This window comes from Trachemys scripta, chromosome 17, assembly GCF_013100865.1.
Source record: "Trachemys scripta elegans isolate TJP31775 chromosome 17, CAS_Tse_1.0, whole genome shotgun sequence".
Taxonomy (NCBI): domain Eukaryota; kingdom Metazoa; phylum Chordata; order Testudines; family Emydidae; genus Trachemys; species Trachemys scripta.
The window spans coordinates 8,027,707-8,042,279 of record NC_048314.1 but is presented as its reverse complement, the minus strand read 5'-3'; the positions used below and the strand labels follow the sequence as shown (position 1 = coordinate 8,042,279).

Sequence of the window (14,573 nt, the reverse complement as noted above, 5' to 3'; positions counted from 1 at the left end):
CTATTAACAGGGGTTGTAACTAAAGCTGGGCAACTAACTAACTGTGCACAGACGTTCATTCCAGTAAAATACAGCATTGACCTGGCCTGAATCTAGGGTGACCAGATATCCTGATTTTATAGGGACAGTCCCGATATTTGGGGCTTTGTCTTATATAGGCTTCTATTACCCTCCACCCTGTCCTGATTTTTCACACTTGCTGTCTGGTCACCCTACCTGAATCTGTGCCAATTTCATGTTCACTTTTAGAAAACAGTCTCCTGAAAATCTTTACTTACAGGAATTCCAGTGGAGACAGAGAATTTTAAGCAGATATTAAATAATGTTAGGGGCAAACCATCTCAGTGTAGAGGGCTACTATACAGCCTACACATCCCTTACATCTCAGTGCTTAAGTGACATTTAAAACCACATAGGCTGCCTATAGACCCTCTGCAAGGAAGTGAACTGTAAACATGAGTATGTGTATGGGGAATCTGACTCACTGTTACACTCATCCAAATGTCAATGGAAAAAACCACCATGTGCTCTGTGTAGCCTATTAAAACTAGCTAACACCACTCAAATTTTGGATACTGAAAACTCACTTTGAACTATTCATGGGCAATTTATGGGACAAAAATCACTGGGGGGGGGGGAGAGAATGATTCCCAACAGTGAATACATTCAAAAGAATTGATAACTGCTGACGGACAATCTGCTGGCAGAAAAGGAGTCTGAATTTGTTGAATAAATTATTTGCTATGAATAATTAACCCTGTTCTAATTGTAACTATTATCCTCTGACTTATTTAATGCCCTGTCTTTTGACTGGCTAGTCATTGCATTTCCCCATACAAACACGGCTCGGAGAAGGTAGAATGACCAGCCAGTTAGCACGGAGACCAATTAGAGGCTGTGATTCATTTAGAACCTTTCACCGCATAATCCAGACATTCAAATTCTGCTGGCCCCATTCTTGACACAAAGCTTGGGAAGGGAGATTATTTGCCAGGTGTCCCCAAAGCCAGTCTGGCCAGTTTGATATGGCCTAAGGCGTTCTAAAGTATAGCCCATGGGCACTACCATCTCGGTATGCAAGGCTCAATCTTTGGGCCAACAGAGGGTTACTCAGAACAAGATGAAGCATTGCATGCTGGAATTTGTAGTCAACATGGGCTGCACCTGTGGTTCAAGATGGGCAAGGTAAGGGGATGGACCGGGTATTCTTGGCAAATTGTCAGTGTGACGCTCAGCGGGGCAACGTTTGGATATTCCTGGTATCAGCAAAACCATTGATGTTACATTGAGGCTTGGCAGAATTCAATTTTTTTTCATAATTTTGAGGGATAATATTGAGGAATCAAAAAATTAAAGCTTTATAACCGGTAAACATCCTATGTCAAAACAGATGAAGTAAATAGCCTTAAATCAAACTCTAATAGGTTCTCAAGCATCATTTTTCTTACTTTGCCTATCTGTACATTCCCACTATTACCTATGGAAATATTTTTTCCGTCGGTTTGTGTGCATACAGTGAAATCGACATTTACTGACACTGACCAATAAAAATCAGATCTTTCCAAGCCTAATGACTTTATGCTCAAAAGTCCCACCTCGACTCAAATCAAACGGAACCCCCTCCTCCAAATTCTAATTCACTTTGGCATCAGCTCAATAGCAACGCATTGCCAAGTACACAGAGGGCGTTGCGCTGGTTGGGTTTCCTTCCCCCAATTTCACTGCAGATACACCGGAAAGTCTGGGATGTATAAAATCAGCCCCACGCTGAAAATGCCATTGTCACTAGCTGTGTGCTATGACTGCAAACGCTTGGGCTCCAGTTCTGCCAGCTGACTAAAAGCACGCTGTTGGAATGCTCACTGTATTACCTTGAAAATTAATGAAGGACAGATTTCCAAGAGAGAGAATCATGGGCACCAAGATGCATGCAACCATTGCAGCCACAAAATCTTTTAATGTATTCAGATAATGCACTGACCATTTTCCTATGCAATTTTTCCAGGTGTGCATGTATGCGTACATACACAAGGGTGGGGTTATCCAGGATTATTTGTCTACAAACCTGCTAAAAAGACCAATGCTTAGAAGCTTCCACGCTCCCAGTGTGCGTTATAAAAAGAGGGGAGACCCGTAACTAGAGCCGGGCAAATAATGGATTTTTTTCTCTGTTTGCTGCTAATTTTAAAGAAATTGACTCCCCCCAATTTTTTTTTTTTGAATATTCAGCAAATCTAAAAGTTAAAAAAAAAAAAAAAAGGTTTCTGGTCGAACTAAACATTTCATTCAACCTGAAACAAAACGTTTCCATTTTGTCAAAAATGAAACAATTCATTCAACCCAAACTAAATGTTTTGTTCTATTTTTGGCCATCTGTAAAGATTTTTTGTATTTTTAATAAACAAATAAAACGTGGCTTTGAACCAAAACTTTTGTTTCAAAAATGTCAGCATAAAACATTTTGATTATTTTGTACTTTTGTTTTATTTTTGACAAGACCAGTTTGGCGAAACTGACACGAGCTCACAAAATGTGTTGGTGTCGCCAAATCTGCATCTTTTGCCAAAAAATTTGGACCAGCCCTCCCCATGATTGCTGGCAAACTCACAAGGCCTATACAGGACTAAGATGAAGTCTCAGTAAACTCTGCTAAATGGACCGAAGGCTCTGATTTGAAACTATGCTACCACTAGAAGTTTAATCAACTGGAGGGGAGCCAAAGGGCTACTTTCCCCTACCCCAGCCCCAGCAATGTTGAGGAAAGTGGCCTTCTTCTTTTGAAAGCCCAGTGTCTCTTGGGATAAAGCTCTCCTGTCACTTGAAGAGTGTCAGAACAAGGCACTAAAAGATTCCCATGCATGAACATCAAGGCAAGCAGCAAGACACATGCATAACAACTCTGCAGGGATTGGTCTTGCTAACCAAGGAGAACAGTTCACAAAGGAGGAACAAAATAAACCAATTTTAAAAAAAGAAAGAAATTTGACGGAAAGAAACAGTAGCCCCAAAAGGCTGGAGAAAATAAACAAACAAAAAACAACACTGAAATATCAAGAAGGTCAACAGACAGAGACAGGGACAAATCCATACAGGCTGCTCAGATCTTTGCAATCAAAGAGAGAGTCAGGAAAATACACATGATACAAAGAGGGACAAAAAGGGCAAAAAACCTTTTGCCCAACAGAACAGAAAACAAATGACTTTTACTGACAGCGAGAGAACAGGAGAGGGCAAAGACAAAACATTGACTCCTTCCCTAGCTGTCTCTGAGCTACAGTTGCACAAGTAGAGGGTGTCATTTGAATTGTTAGTTACTTATTTTCTATCTTCTTAGAAAGCAAATTTGTTTGTGATCTGAAACATGTGAATGTAGCCGAGCGTGGATGGTTGCACTGTGCCTCAAGTAGGACTGACTGTCTGTCACACTGAGTTTTCCCACCGGTTACAAACAGATCGTGGTGAACAGCAATGGTAACACCAGGTAGACAATGACCACTTGGCAACCACTGGAGTCTAGGGCAACTGAATGCAACCATTCACATGCAGTGTTAATATGAGTGCAGATTTTCAGCACAAACATGTCTCCGTCCTTGCACATGCTCTTCCTAGACACGTCAGTTAATAAAAATGGAGGAGAGAGTCAATGAAAGCCAATGTCATTATTAGCGAAAGCATGGATTTTTACAAATTAAATTAGTGAAATCCCCTAGTAACACTGCTACCGCTATCAATGGAGATGAGCCCAACCTGCAATGACTGATCTAATCCTCCAGTACTTTGGGGGGGAATTCAAATCAAGATCCAGCGGCAAACTCCAGAGCTTGGACCTATTCTATAGTGAGCCAAAGTGGAACAATATATCGGACCACCTTCAACTCAGGGAAAGTCTGACTGTGAATCTGAACTTCACAGCTCGGACCCGTCTCTACTTATGAGTCTTGGTTACACTCCCTGCCATCTCTTTGGAGAGCTGTTACTTGATGAGTAAAAATTAAGGGTAGAAGAATCAAGTGGGTGTATTTTAAAAAAATACTCAAGGATACCTAAATGCTATGGGAGAGGTTTCTAAATACAGACATAAATTAAACTGCATGTAGGAAGATTAACGTGAAAAGAACTTTCTAGTGATGAATGAGGGCAGAGAAGTATGTAAGGTCTCAGACTGGAAAAAAGTCTGCATATATAGGTTAAACAACAACAAATGCAGCCTCTAAACAATGTAGAATTACATGCAGGGCCGGTGCAAGGAAGTTTCGCGCCCTAGGCGAAACTTCCACCTTGTGCCCCCCCCAGCCCTGCGGCAGCTCCTCCCCCCCTGCCCTAAGGCCCCCCCCCACGGCAGCTTCCCCCCTCGGGAGCCATGTGGCAGCTCCCTACCCCAGCTCACCTCTGCTCCGCCTCCTCCCCGAGCACTCCGCCCCCTCTCTAATTCTCCTCCCCTCCCAGGCTTGCGGTGTCAAACAGCTGATTGGCGCTGCAAGCCTGGGAAGCGGGAGAAGTGGAGTGGCAGCCGCGCGCTCAGGGGGGGGGCGTAGGAACGCTGTAAAAAAAATTGGGGGCACCACTTTTTGGCACCCCAGGCAACCGCCTAGTTTGCCTAAATGGTTGCACCAGCCCTGATTACAAGCAGCCAATAACCCTGTTAAAATGTATGTTTTAAACATACTTATTGGCTACTTTTAATGTAGAGAGGTAAGAAAAAGTAATACAATTGAAAATAATGTGCTTCTGTGTGTGTGCACGTACATACATATGCTCTAAAAAGCATATATAGAAAGTGGCCAAAAAACCCCAAATAAAAAAAAAAAAAAAAACCCAGCAGCTCTGAAAAATCAAGCTCACTGCGTCTTTGGGCCTCTAAAATAGACACACTTAAAAAAACCAGTGGCCACTTTTGCAAATGTCGTCCTTTCTGTGTGTGTATATATATTACCAACGGATATTTAAAATGGCTGAAATATGGAAGTTTAAAAATTGATAATGTGTCTGCAAAGTTTTTATAAGGACGTTTACTATATATTGGCCATTATTATATATTCAAAATAGATATGCCCCTTTGGAGTACTCACATTTTATGCCAGGAGCATATCAAGATGCACACAGAAAATGTACCTAACTGATCATTCGTATAATACTGGAGCCAAAAGCCTCCCCCAAGCCAACTATTCTTACCTTCTTTTCACTTTGTCCCACAGAAGGGAAATGCATTACAACAGGGAAGAGCCATGTGGAAAGTATTTATTTGAAACTTTCGTTGATATTTACATGTGCTACGAAAGGCCACAGTGAAAAGAAGGTCTTCCCAGAAGTAGGTGGAGGTGGGGACTGGACCTGCGGTTTTGGCATAGGCCCATCTCACATGGAACTGCTCCTGAAACTTAGTGTCACATAGATTAAATGAGCAATCAGGTGACACTTGGAGGTATGATGTGGTCTGGGTTCATTCCAACCTGTCACACCAAGTAAAGCTCAGGGTGGATGAGTGGGATTTTCAAAAATGCTCAGTGCTGACCTAATTCTGTTTCCACTGAAGTCAACAGTAAAACTCCCATTGTCTTTAATGGGAGCCAGTCCTGCATGCTGTTGAAAATCCCTTTGAAGGCATGAGAACCAAAGCTAAAGAAATATTCCCAATGAAGCCCCCTCCAAATGCAAATTTCATGCAGAATTTGGTGGTGGCAGCGCAAGTCTCGCTGAAACCAATGGGAGGGAATTGGCTGGAATCCTGGATCACGCTTTATACATTCAATCTAATTTATCTCTGCATTTCTACCACACTCTCCGCAGCAGGGTCTGAAATGTAGCAATTAATGTATTTTTATAAGTGTACTGTGTCTTGTGGCTTAATTAAAACTTTGTTTTAGGGCAAATTATATGTGATTTCTCTTTTTCCTTTGGACCAAAATGGTTTGATTTGTGTGCAGTTGTTTCCACAAGTGTATTAGGGAGCATTTATGGTATTGGCTGTATTTAATAACTTGCTACCTCCTACGGCCCTGCCTATCCTAATTACTTTGACCTAATTAAAAGAAAAAAAACAACACACAACTAAAAGGCTAGTCAGAGTAGACAGAGATATACAAAAATAAGTGGAGTTGTACTGGTGGCATAAATTGCTCATTAACTTGACTTCCCACCCCGCCAGTGGACTGGAAAAGAAGCAGAAAGATACAGAGAGCGACACTTATATAGCTAGGTGGAGACATAGCTAGAAAGACAAACTAACGTGTCACAATTTTAATGACTGAAAAAAATATTATCAAAAATGCGGCACGTTTAAAATCCAGTCTGCGTAGAAAGAAGATAAAGCACCAGAAAGAACTCAAGATCACACCAATAATATCACAGGAAAACGGCACCCATTTCAGCCATGGCAAAAGAAGCTTTCACCGGTGGTTTGGGGAGTTTTTAAGGATGATCTACCTTATAGGCAACTCGAGCAGGGCATTTCTTTCCCAGGCCTAGAGGTGGGGACATGTGTCTCAGCATCTCATACATGTCAGTGTAACTGATGCGCCCGCTTGGAATTGAAGGCGGGGGGAGAGAGAGCGGGGTGGCAAAAGCAGGAGGACACAGAAATCAAACCGGAACCAAAATAAAAACGGGGAGCAACACAAAGGGTGAAACGAAACCAGGGAGAGGGAAATGCAGGGGCGGAGCAGGGGAGAAAGCAGACAAGAAAAACAGATATCCGGTTAATCAGATTTCTCAGGAAAGAGAAAAATAAACAAAACAAACAGGAGGGTAAACTGCAGGATTTCTCCGCTTCCGTCCCTTTGGTTGAACCCCCGGTGTCTTCTCCTTATCGCAGAGAAATCCCAGGTTAAACGCTGACACACTAATCCCTGCGGCAGCAGTACGGAATGATTGATGTCTACGTCAATGGATGTGGAACGGGATTGGGGTGGGTAGGGATTTTGTGGGGAATGGAGGGGAGTTTGTTTTTTTTGTTTGCTTGTTTTTCAAATCAAAAAATGGTTGTATTCACCATGCCAGGGAGAGCTGGTAGGCAGAGTTATGGGACAGACACAGATGTGACATATACAATGCTTCTCTTTTCCTTTTGTGAATAAGAAGTTTTGCTTCCAATTTAGGTTAAAGGCTAAAAGAGAAAGAAGAAGAAGAATCCTGTTTTGTTTTTTCTCACATGGGTAGACTACGATTGCTCGGACTCCCAGAAAAAGCTGAATCTCTGCAGCACCCTATCCAACGAAGCCAGACTCCTCCAACAACTCAGATTCGGATCTGACAAGGGCAGCCACATAGCTCCCAGCCAACCTTCGATCTGCGAGTGGGGACTGGGGAGAGGAGGTGGCCATTCCATTGTCTAACCGACTGGTTTCATTAAAAGGGTACGTTTGGGAGCAGTGGAAAAAGCTAGGAACTACCGGGGCTCAACAGAAGCCTGGCAATTCTGTCTCCATTGTTGATGAGTTTTGTTACAGCCAGAGTCCACGACAAATTAAATCCTCCATTGGGAAGAAGGGGCGGCAGAGCTGAAAAGCCATCCCTTCCTGGCTTGCTACCTCTACTGGTGCTGCCGTTGACTTTGGACACAACTGGAGTGGCTGGTTTTATCTTCCCAGCTGGCTGCGTGTTAATAATACTTTGTAATTCCACAGTGCCTTTCATCCAAGGATACCAAAGCATATTAAAAAGCATTATTAATTAATATTAACCCTCCTGTGAAGCAGGGAAAGTATCATCTCCATTGTATAGATGATGAGACTGTGGCACAAAGAGGTTAAAGGAACTGGCATAGCTCATACAGCAAGTCAGTTGTAGACTCAGGAATAGAGCCCAAGTACCCTGAGTCCAAATGCTCTAGGGTGCTCACTAGACCACAGTCCCAGGTACTACACAGATGGCTGATAGATGGGGGGCTGGTCTGCACTGGGGCGGGGGAATTGATCTAAGATACGCAACTTCAGCTACGAGAATAACATAGCTGAAGTCGACGTATCTTAGATCAATTTACCTTGAGTTCTCACTGTGCAGAATCGATGGCCGCGGCTCCCCCGTCGACTCCACTTCTGCCTCTAGCTCTGGTGGAGTTCCAGAGTCGACGGGGAGCTCGTTCGGGGATTGATTTATCGTGTCTAAACGAGACGCGATAAATCGATCCCCGATAGATCGATTACTACCCGCCGATTCGGTGGGTAGTCTGGATGTACCCGGGGAAAAGGAAGGAAGAGAGAAACAACTGACAAAAGCAAAAGGATAAGTGTCTATGCCTAGCCATTATCTCAACGCAGAAATACAGCCCTGGGGTTTTTATTCCCACCTGAAAAAAGTATATTTCTGATAGATTTTTAAACCTCATTGATCATATGCATTGAACATGGAATGTACATTTTAGAGAACTATCCACAGTGGCTCCAATATCTCTTTCTTGAGTGGTAACAGATAATTTAGACCCCATCATTTTGTGTGTATAGTTGGGATTATTTTTTCCAATGTGCATTACTTTGCACTTATCAACACTGAATTTCATCGGCCATTTTGTTGCCCAGTCACCCAGTTTAGTGAGACCCCTTTGTAACTCTTTGCACTAAGCTTTGGACTTTGCATCATCTGCAAATTTTGCCATCTCACTGTTCACCCCTTTTCCAGATCATTTATGCATGGGTTGAACAGCTCAGGTCCCAGTAGAGATCTTTGGAGGGCTCCACTATATACCTTTGTCCATTGTGAAAAATGACCATTTATTCCTACCCTATGGTCTGGTCTATACTACAAACCTAGACTGGTATAACTACGTTGCTCAGGAGTCTGAAAAATCCACCCCCCCCCAAGCAACATAGTTATACTGACCTAACCCTGCCATGTAGACAGTGCTGTGTCGGTGGGAGAGCTTCTCCCTGTGACATAGCTACCGCCTCTCATGGAGCTGGATTGACTATGCTGACGGGAGAGCTCTCCCCTGTCGGTGTAGAACATTTTCATTAAAGCGCTGCAGCAGCAGCACCAATGCAGCATTTTAAGTGTAAACTTGCCCTTTGTTTCCTATCTTTTAACCGGTTACTGATCCATGAGAAGACCTTCCTTCTGACCCCAGGACTGCTTACTTTGCTTAAGAGCCTTTGGTGAGGGACCATGTCAAAGGCTTTCTGAAAGTCCAAGTACACTATATTGATTGCATCATCTTTGTCCACACGCTTGTTGTCCCCCACAAAGAATTCTAATAGATTGGTGAAGCATGATTTCCCTTTACAAAAGCCGTGTTGACTCCTCCCAAACATACTGTGTTCCATCTATGTGTCTGATAATTTTGTTCTTTAGTGCAGTTTCAACCAGTTTGCCTGGTACTGAAGTTAAGATTACTGGCCTTTAATTGCCAGGATCGCCTCTGGAGCCTTTTTTAAAAATTGACATTACATTAGCTATCCTCCAGTTATCTGGTAGAGAGGCTGATTTAACAATAGGTTACATATCGCAGTTAGTAGTTCTCCAATTTCATATCTGAGTTCCTTCAGAACTCTTGGGTGAATCCCATCTGGTGCTAGTTACATATTGATGTTTAGTTTATCAATTTGTTCAGAAATCTCCTCTACTGACACCTTAATCTGGGACAGTTCCTCAGATTTGTCACCTAAAAAGAATAGCTCAGGTGTGGGGATCTCCTCCACATCCACTGCAGTGAAGGCCAATGCAAAGAATTCATTTAGCTTCTCGGCAACGCTTTGTCTTCCTTGAGTGCTCCTTTAGCACCTCGATCATCCAGTGGTCCCACTGACTGTTTTGCAGGCTTCTTGATTCTGATGTACTTAAAAAAAATTTGCTGTTATCTTTTGTATTTTTAACTATTTATTCTTCAGATATTTTCTTGGGCCTGCCTGACTACACTTTTACACTTGACATGCCAGACTTTATGCTCTTTTCTATTTTCCTCAGTAGGATCTGACTTCCAACTTTTAAAGGATGTCTTTTTGCCTTTAACCATTTTGCCTTTTTTATTCTATTGTTTAGCCATGACGGTATCTTTTCGGTCCTCTCACTGTTTTTATATTTATTTATTTTTTGGGGGGGCGGGTACATATTTAGTTTGAACCTCTGTTATGAATCAAGAATTGCCTCTCCCCAGGAGAAGCTGTTCCACATGTCTAGAAATGTTATTTCTGCATATCCTCCTGAGATGACATGTACCCAGTCAATATGAGGGTAGTTGAAATCCCCCATTATTATTGCGTTATCTGTCTTTGTTGCTTCTATAATCTCTCTGAGCATTTCATAATCACCATCACCATCCTGGTCAGGTGCTCAATCCTATACTACTACTGTCCTACTCCTATTGTTCAAGCATAGAATTTCTATCCAAAGAGATTCTATGGTACAGTTTGAGTCATTTAAGATTTTTGCTTTATTTGACTCTATGGTTTCTTTCACAGACAGAGCCACTCCACCACCAGTGCAACCTCCTCTGTCATATATATATATATTGTACTCTGGTATTACCATTTCCAACTGATTGTCCTCATTCCTCCAAGTTTTCACAACACCTACTATAACAGTATCCTCATTTAATGCCAGGCACTCGTTTACCCATCTTAGTACTCAAGACTGCTAGCGTTTGTATGTAAGCATTTGTACATTTTATCAACATTCAGTTGCTTCCCTCCATATGTTATATTTAAATGGCATTCTTTTACATTTGACTGTTCCTCAGTAGGCCCTACCTTTATCTTTACCAACGTCTTTCCTATCACCTTTCCTAGACCATAGAGTTCACCCTTTAATAAATTCATCCCTAACGGAGATCTCCACTGGAACCATGTGCTCCTCTGCATCTGTCAGCTTTCCTTCAGCTCTTAATTTAAAAAATAGTCTAAAACCTTTTTGAATATTAAATGCTAGCCATCTGGGTCTATTTTGGTTTAGGTGGAGCTCATCCTTTCTATAGAGGCTCCTCTTTTCCTCAAAAGGTTCTTCAGTCCTTAATAAACCTAAGCTAAAACCCTCCTCCCTCTACACCATCATCTCATCCAAGCACGATAGTACTTTGCAAGTCCATTACACTGTCATCTGAGGATCTCAAAGAGATGTGTGTTGTTCCTAACGGCAGTCTCAGGCTACTGCTATTACACTGTGGCAGAGAAAGACTGTTCAGTCCCTCATCCTTTCCTAAGCCTATGTAGGCATTCCCACCCTGCTACATCATTAACTGGGCCCTTGATCTAATGTCCTTTCAACTCAGGAAAGAGCAGGGATCAGAGGTTAGTCACTAAACTGAAAGTGCAACATCAGCTAAAAATCCAAAATAAAATGTCCCCATATTACTAGATTTCCTCCTCAATGTCCTGCAGAAATATTATTATGCTGTTTCTCTCTCTCTCATATATATATATATATATATAGAGAGAGAGAGAGAGAGAGAGAGTGTTGCCCCTTGCTCACCCTTTCCCATCTAGACCATGAGGGATGGAAGCTTTTGAGTTCACTGTCTCATAAGGCTGCCTTTCTCCAACCAGCTGGGATGTAGGAGTAGATGGGGAATTGATGCATCAAGGGATAAGGGGGCAGTCAATCATTCCTTTTCAGGCAACAGGTTAGTCACGTTCCAGTCTCTTTTCAGTATCATTTGCATTTGCAGTTTGGATAAAAAGAAAAAAAAAAGAAAACCAAAGAAGAAAATGCTGGACAGACTCTCTGAAATTCCAAACCTTGTATGCCACCCTAGGAGGGCACTTCTTTCCTAAGCCAAGGGGTGGGGCAATAACACGTAACACATTGTACATATCCTTATAATGAATCCGGCAACTGGAAAGAAAACATCACAAGTTATAACAGCACAGGCAAGGAGGGAGGCCTTGTTCCCAAAGATCACTCCCCTACAGAACACAGCAAATGGCAGAGGGTGGCAGAAGAAAATATTCAAGAAGCAAGGTTAATTTGACAGTGATTGGGTTTTCTGGGAGGTAGACACCTTAATTCAGATCTAGAGAGGGAGAACTTCTAGTTGCTCTACAAAAACCACAGCATAAAGTAGCACGGATGTTTTAATTACTGTCCACACTACAATGCAATAGAAAAGATCTTCTAACCACCGCATTTAATTATGGGAGTCACTAATGTTATAGTTCTTTAATGTGTCTGAAATATAAGAACATAGAAGATTAACAGTCAGCTCAGTAGTTTGCTATCTTAAGAGCCTTCTGAGACCGATTAGGACTGAGAAAATTCAGATCCCATTAGTAACAACTGAAATCAGAAATCGCAACGTTGTTTTTATGGTTAATTCTATTATTTTAAAAAAATGTTTTCAGTTAATCTAGCAGCTGGATTAAGAAACGTCATGGATTACTTTTATTTCTAATTATAATTAGCCAAATCATCTAAATAAATAGCAGCACCAAACTTCAAGGGAAGCTGCAAAGGAAAGCAAACTGGTATTTCCCCCCCCACCACACACTTTTTTTAAGCTTCTTTATGATACATAAAAAAGGCCTTAGAGATTTTCTCCCCCAATATTTTCATGTGGTTTTGTTTTTTGTATTAGAAATTCCAAGCTGGTTTACTCATAGTTTTTGCACAGGTATAATTGTATCTGTTTAGAAAACGACACAGTTCAATTGGTATAACTCACTACTATGAATACAGTTAAATTGATATTAAACTGTGGCATATTGATATTATAGTGCAGGGGTCGGCAACCTTTCAGAAGTGGTGTGCCGAGTCTCCATTTATTCACTCTAATTGAAGGTTTCGCGTGCCGGTCATACATTTTAATGTTTTTTAGAAGGTCTCTCTCTTTAAGTCTATATATTATATAACTAAACTAGGGTGGTATTGTAAAATACACAAGGTTTTCAAAATGTTTAAGAAGCTTCATTTAAAAGGAAATTAAAATGTTGATCTTACGCCACCGGCACGCTCAGCCCGCTGCTGGTCTGGGGTTCTGTTCACCTAGGCCGGCAGCAGGCTGAGCGAGGCCTGCGGCCGGGACCCTGGCTGGCAAGGGTCCGGCAGCCAGAACCCCAGACCAGCAGCGGGCTGTGTGGGGCTGGTGGCCAGGACCCCAGACCGGCAGTGGACTGAGTGGCTCAGCTCACTGCCGCTCAGGGGTTCCATCCGCCGGCGCCTGCCAGCCGGGATCCTGGCTGCCGGATCCACTCAGCCTGCTGCCAGTCTGGGGTCCCGGCCCTCCCCACATACAGTGGGTACCTACCTTCTCCCTGGTTCTTGCCATTCTCTTCCTCTCTCTGCACTGAGCTGAGAGAGGCAGTGCACTGAGCACAGAGCTGGGGGTGAAGGGTCGGGCCAGGAGCTAAAATGAGGGAGGGGGCTCAGGGTTGGGGAATGAGGTTCGGGTGTGGGGCACTTACCTGGGCAGCTCCCATTTGATGTGAGGGGTGCAGACGGGAATGTGTGTGTGGGGGTGCAGGAGCTCCCGTTTGGTGCTCCGGGTGAGGGTGGGGATGTGGCGGGTGCATGGAGTGTGGGGGGGCTGGGGATGTGGGGCGGTGCTGGTGTCAGGGCAGAGGGGGGGCTGGGGATGTGTGGGGGTGCCAGAGTCAGGGCTAGGGTTGTGGGGGTGGGATGAAGGAGTCAAGCAGAGGGCTGGGTGTGTATGAGGGAGGTACAGGGCTCAGGGCAGAGGGCAGGGTGTGTGTGTGGGGGGGTCAGGGCTCAGGGGAGAGGGCTGGGTGACTGCCCCCCTAAGAACTCCCAACCCCCCAGCTCCTTGTCTCCTGACCATCCCGTCCAGAGACCCCCCACACCCTAACTGCCCCCCCAGGACCCTCCTTGCTCCCTGTCCCCTGACTGCCCTGACCCCTATCCACCCCCCACCCCTGACAGACCCCGAGACTCCCATGCCCCATCCAACCCCCCCTGCTCCCTGAATGCCCCCTCCAGAGACCCCCCTATCCAACCCACCCTGTCCCCTGACTGCCCCCACGCCCACTCCTTATCCAACCCCCCCTCCGCCCCCGGCCCCGGCCCCCTTACCATGAGGCTCCACATGGAGACTGATAAGCTGCCCCGCGGGAGCGCGCAGCCTCGGCCCCCAGAGCTCTGCGCGCGCGGCGGCAGGGCTCCGGGTGAACGGGGAGTGTCTTTCCCTCCCTGCGGAGCCAAACACTGCCCCGCGGGAGCGCGCAGCTCCTACCCCCAGAGCGCTGCGCGCGTGCGGCAATAGAGCTCCAGGGGAGGGGAGAAGGTGCGGGAGGGGCCGGCAGGCTCCAGCATGCCATTAAAAATCGACTCGCGTGCCGTCTTTGGCACGCGTGCCATAGGTTGCCGACCCCTGTTATAGTGGCATTTTCCTTTGGTGAATTTACTGAAATTTCTAAATCAATATTGTTACTTCAGTGCAAAAACTGTGCATAGACAAGCCCCGAAATATATCTACCCTGGGAGGGACTGTGGATGACTGGATTAGCTAGTGTGTTTTTGACATGACAAATGCCACTGTAGTGAACCATGATTAGTTGACAGTGGAACTGATTCTTATTTAGGCAATTGAAATCTCTTTGGTTTTTGTTTGCCATTGTTAACACCTATTTGTCTCAGACACTTGTGAGAGAAGCTCTTCTTGTTAGGGATTCCACAACCCTGCTCCTTCAATTAAGAGC

General features: G+C 44.1%; 1 protein-coding gene across 20 annotated transcripts in view; it reads right to left on the bottom strand.

Annotated features, from left to right (window-relative positions):
• Positions 1–14,573, bottom strand: part of CACNA1B (calcium voltage-gated channel subunit alpha1 B) — a 504,183-nt gene that overhangs the window by 35,266 nt on the left and 454,344 nt on the right. For 14 of the 20 annotated variants that reach the window (XM_034793505.1, XM_034793512.1, XM_034793513.1 and 11 more), the window contains one exon: positions 6,424–6,520. In XM_034793505.1, the coding sequence (XP_034649396.1) occupies positions 6,424–6,520 (97 nt within the window). Of the gene's footprint in view, positions 1–6,423; positions 6,521–11,660; positions 11,758–14,573 lie in introns of all 20 variants that reach the window. The other 6 variants (XM_034793506.1, XM_034793514.1, XM_034793508.1 and 3 more) reach the window with 1 other exon arrangement.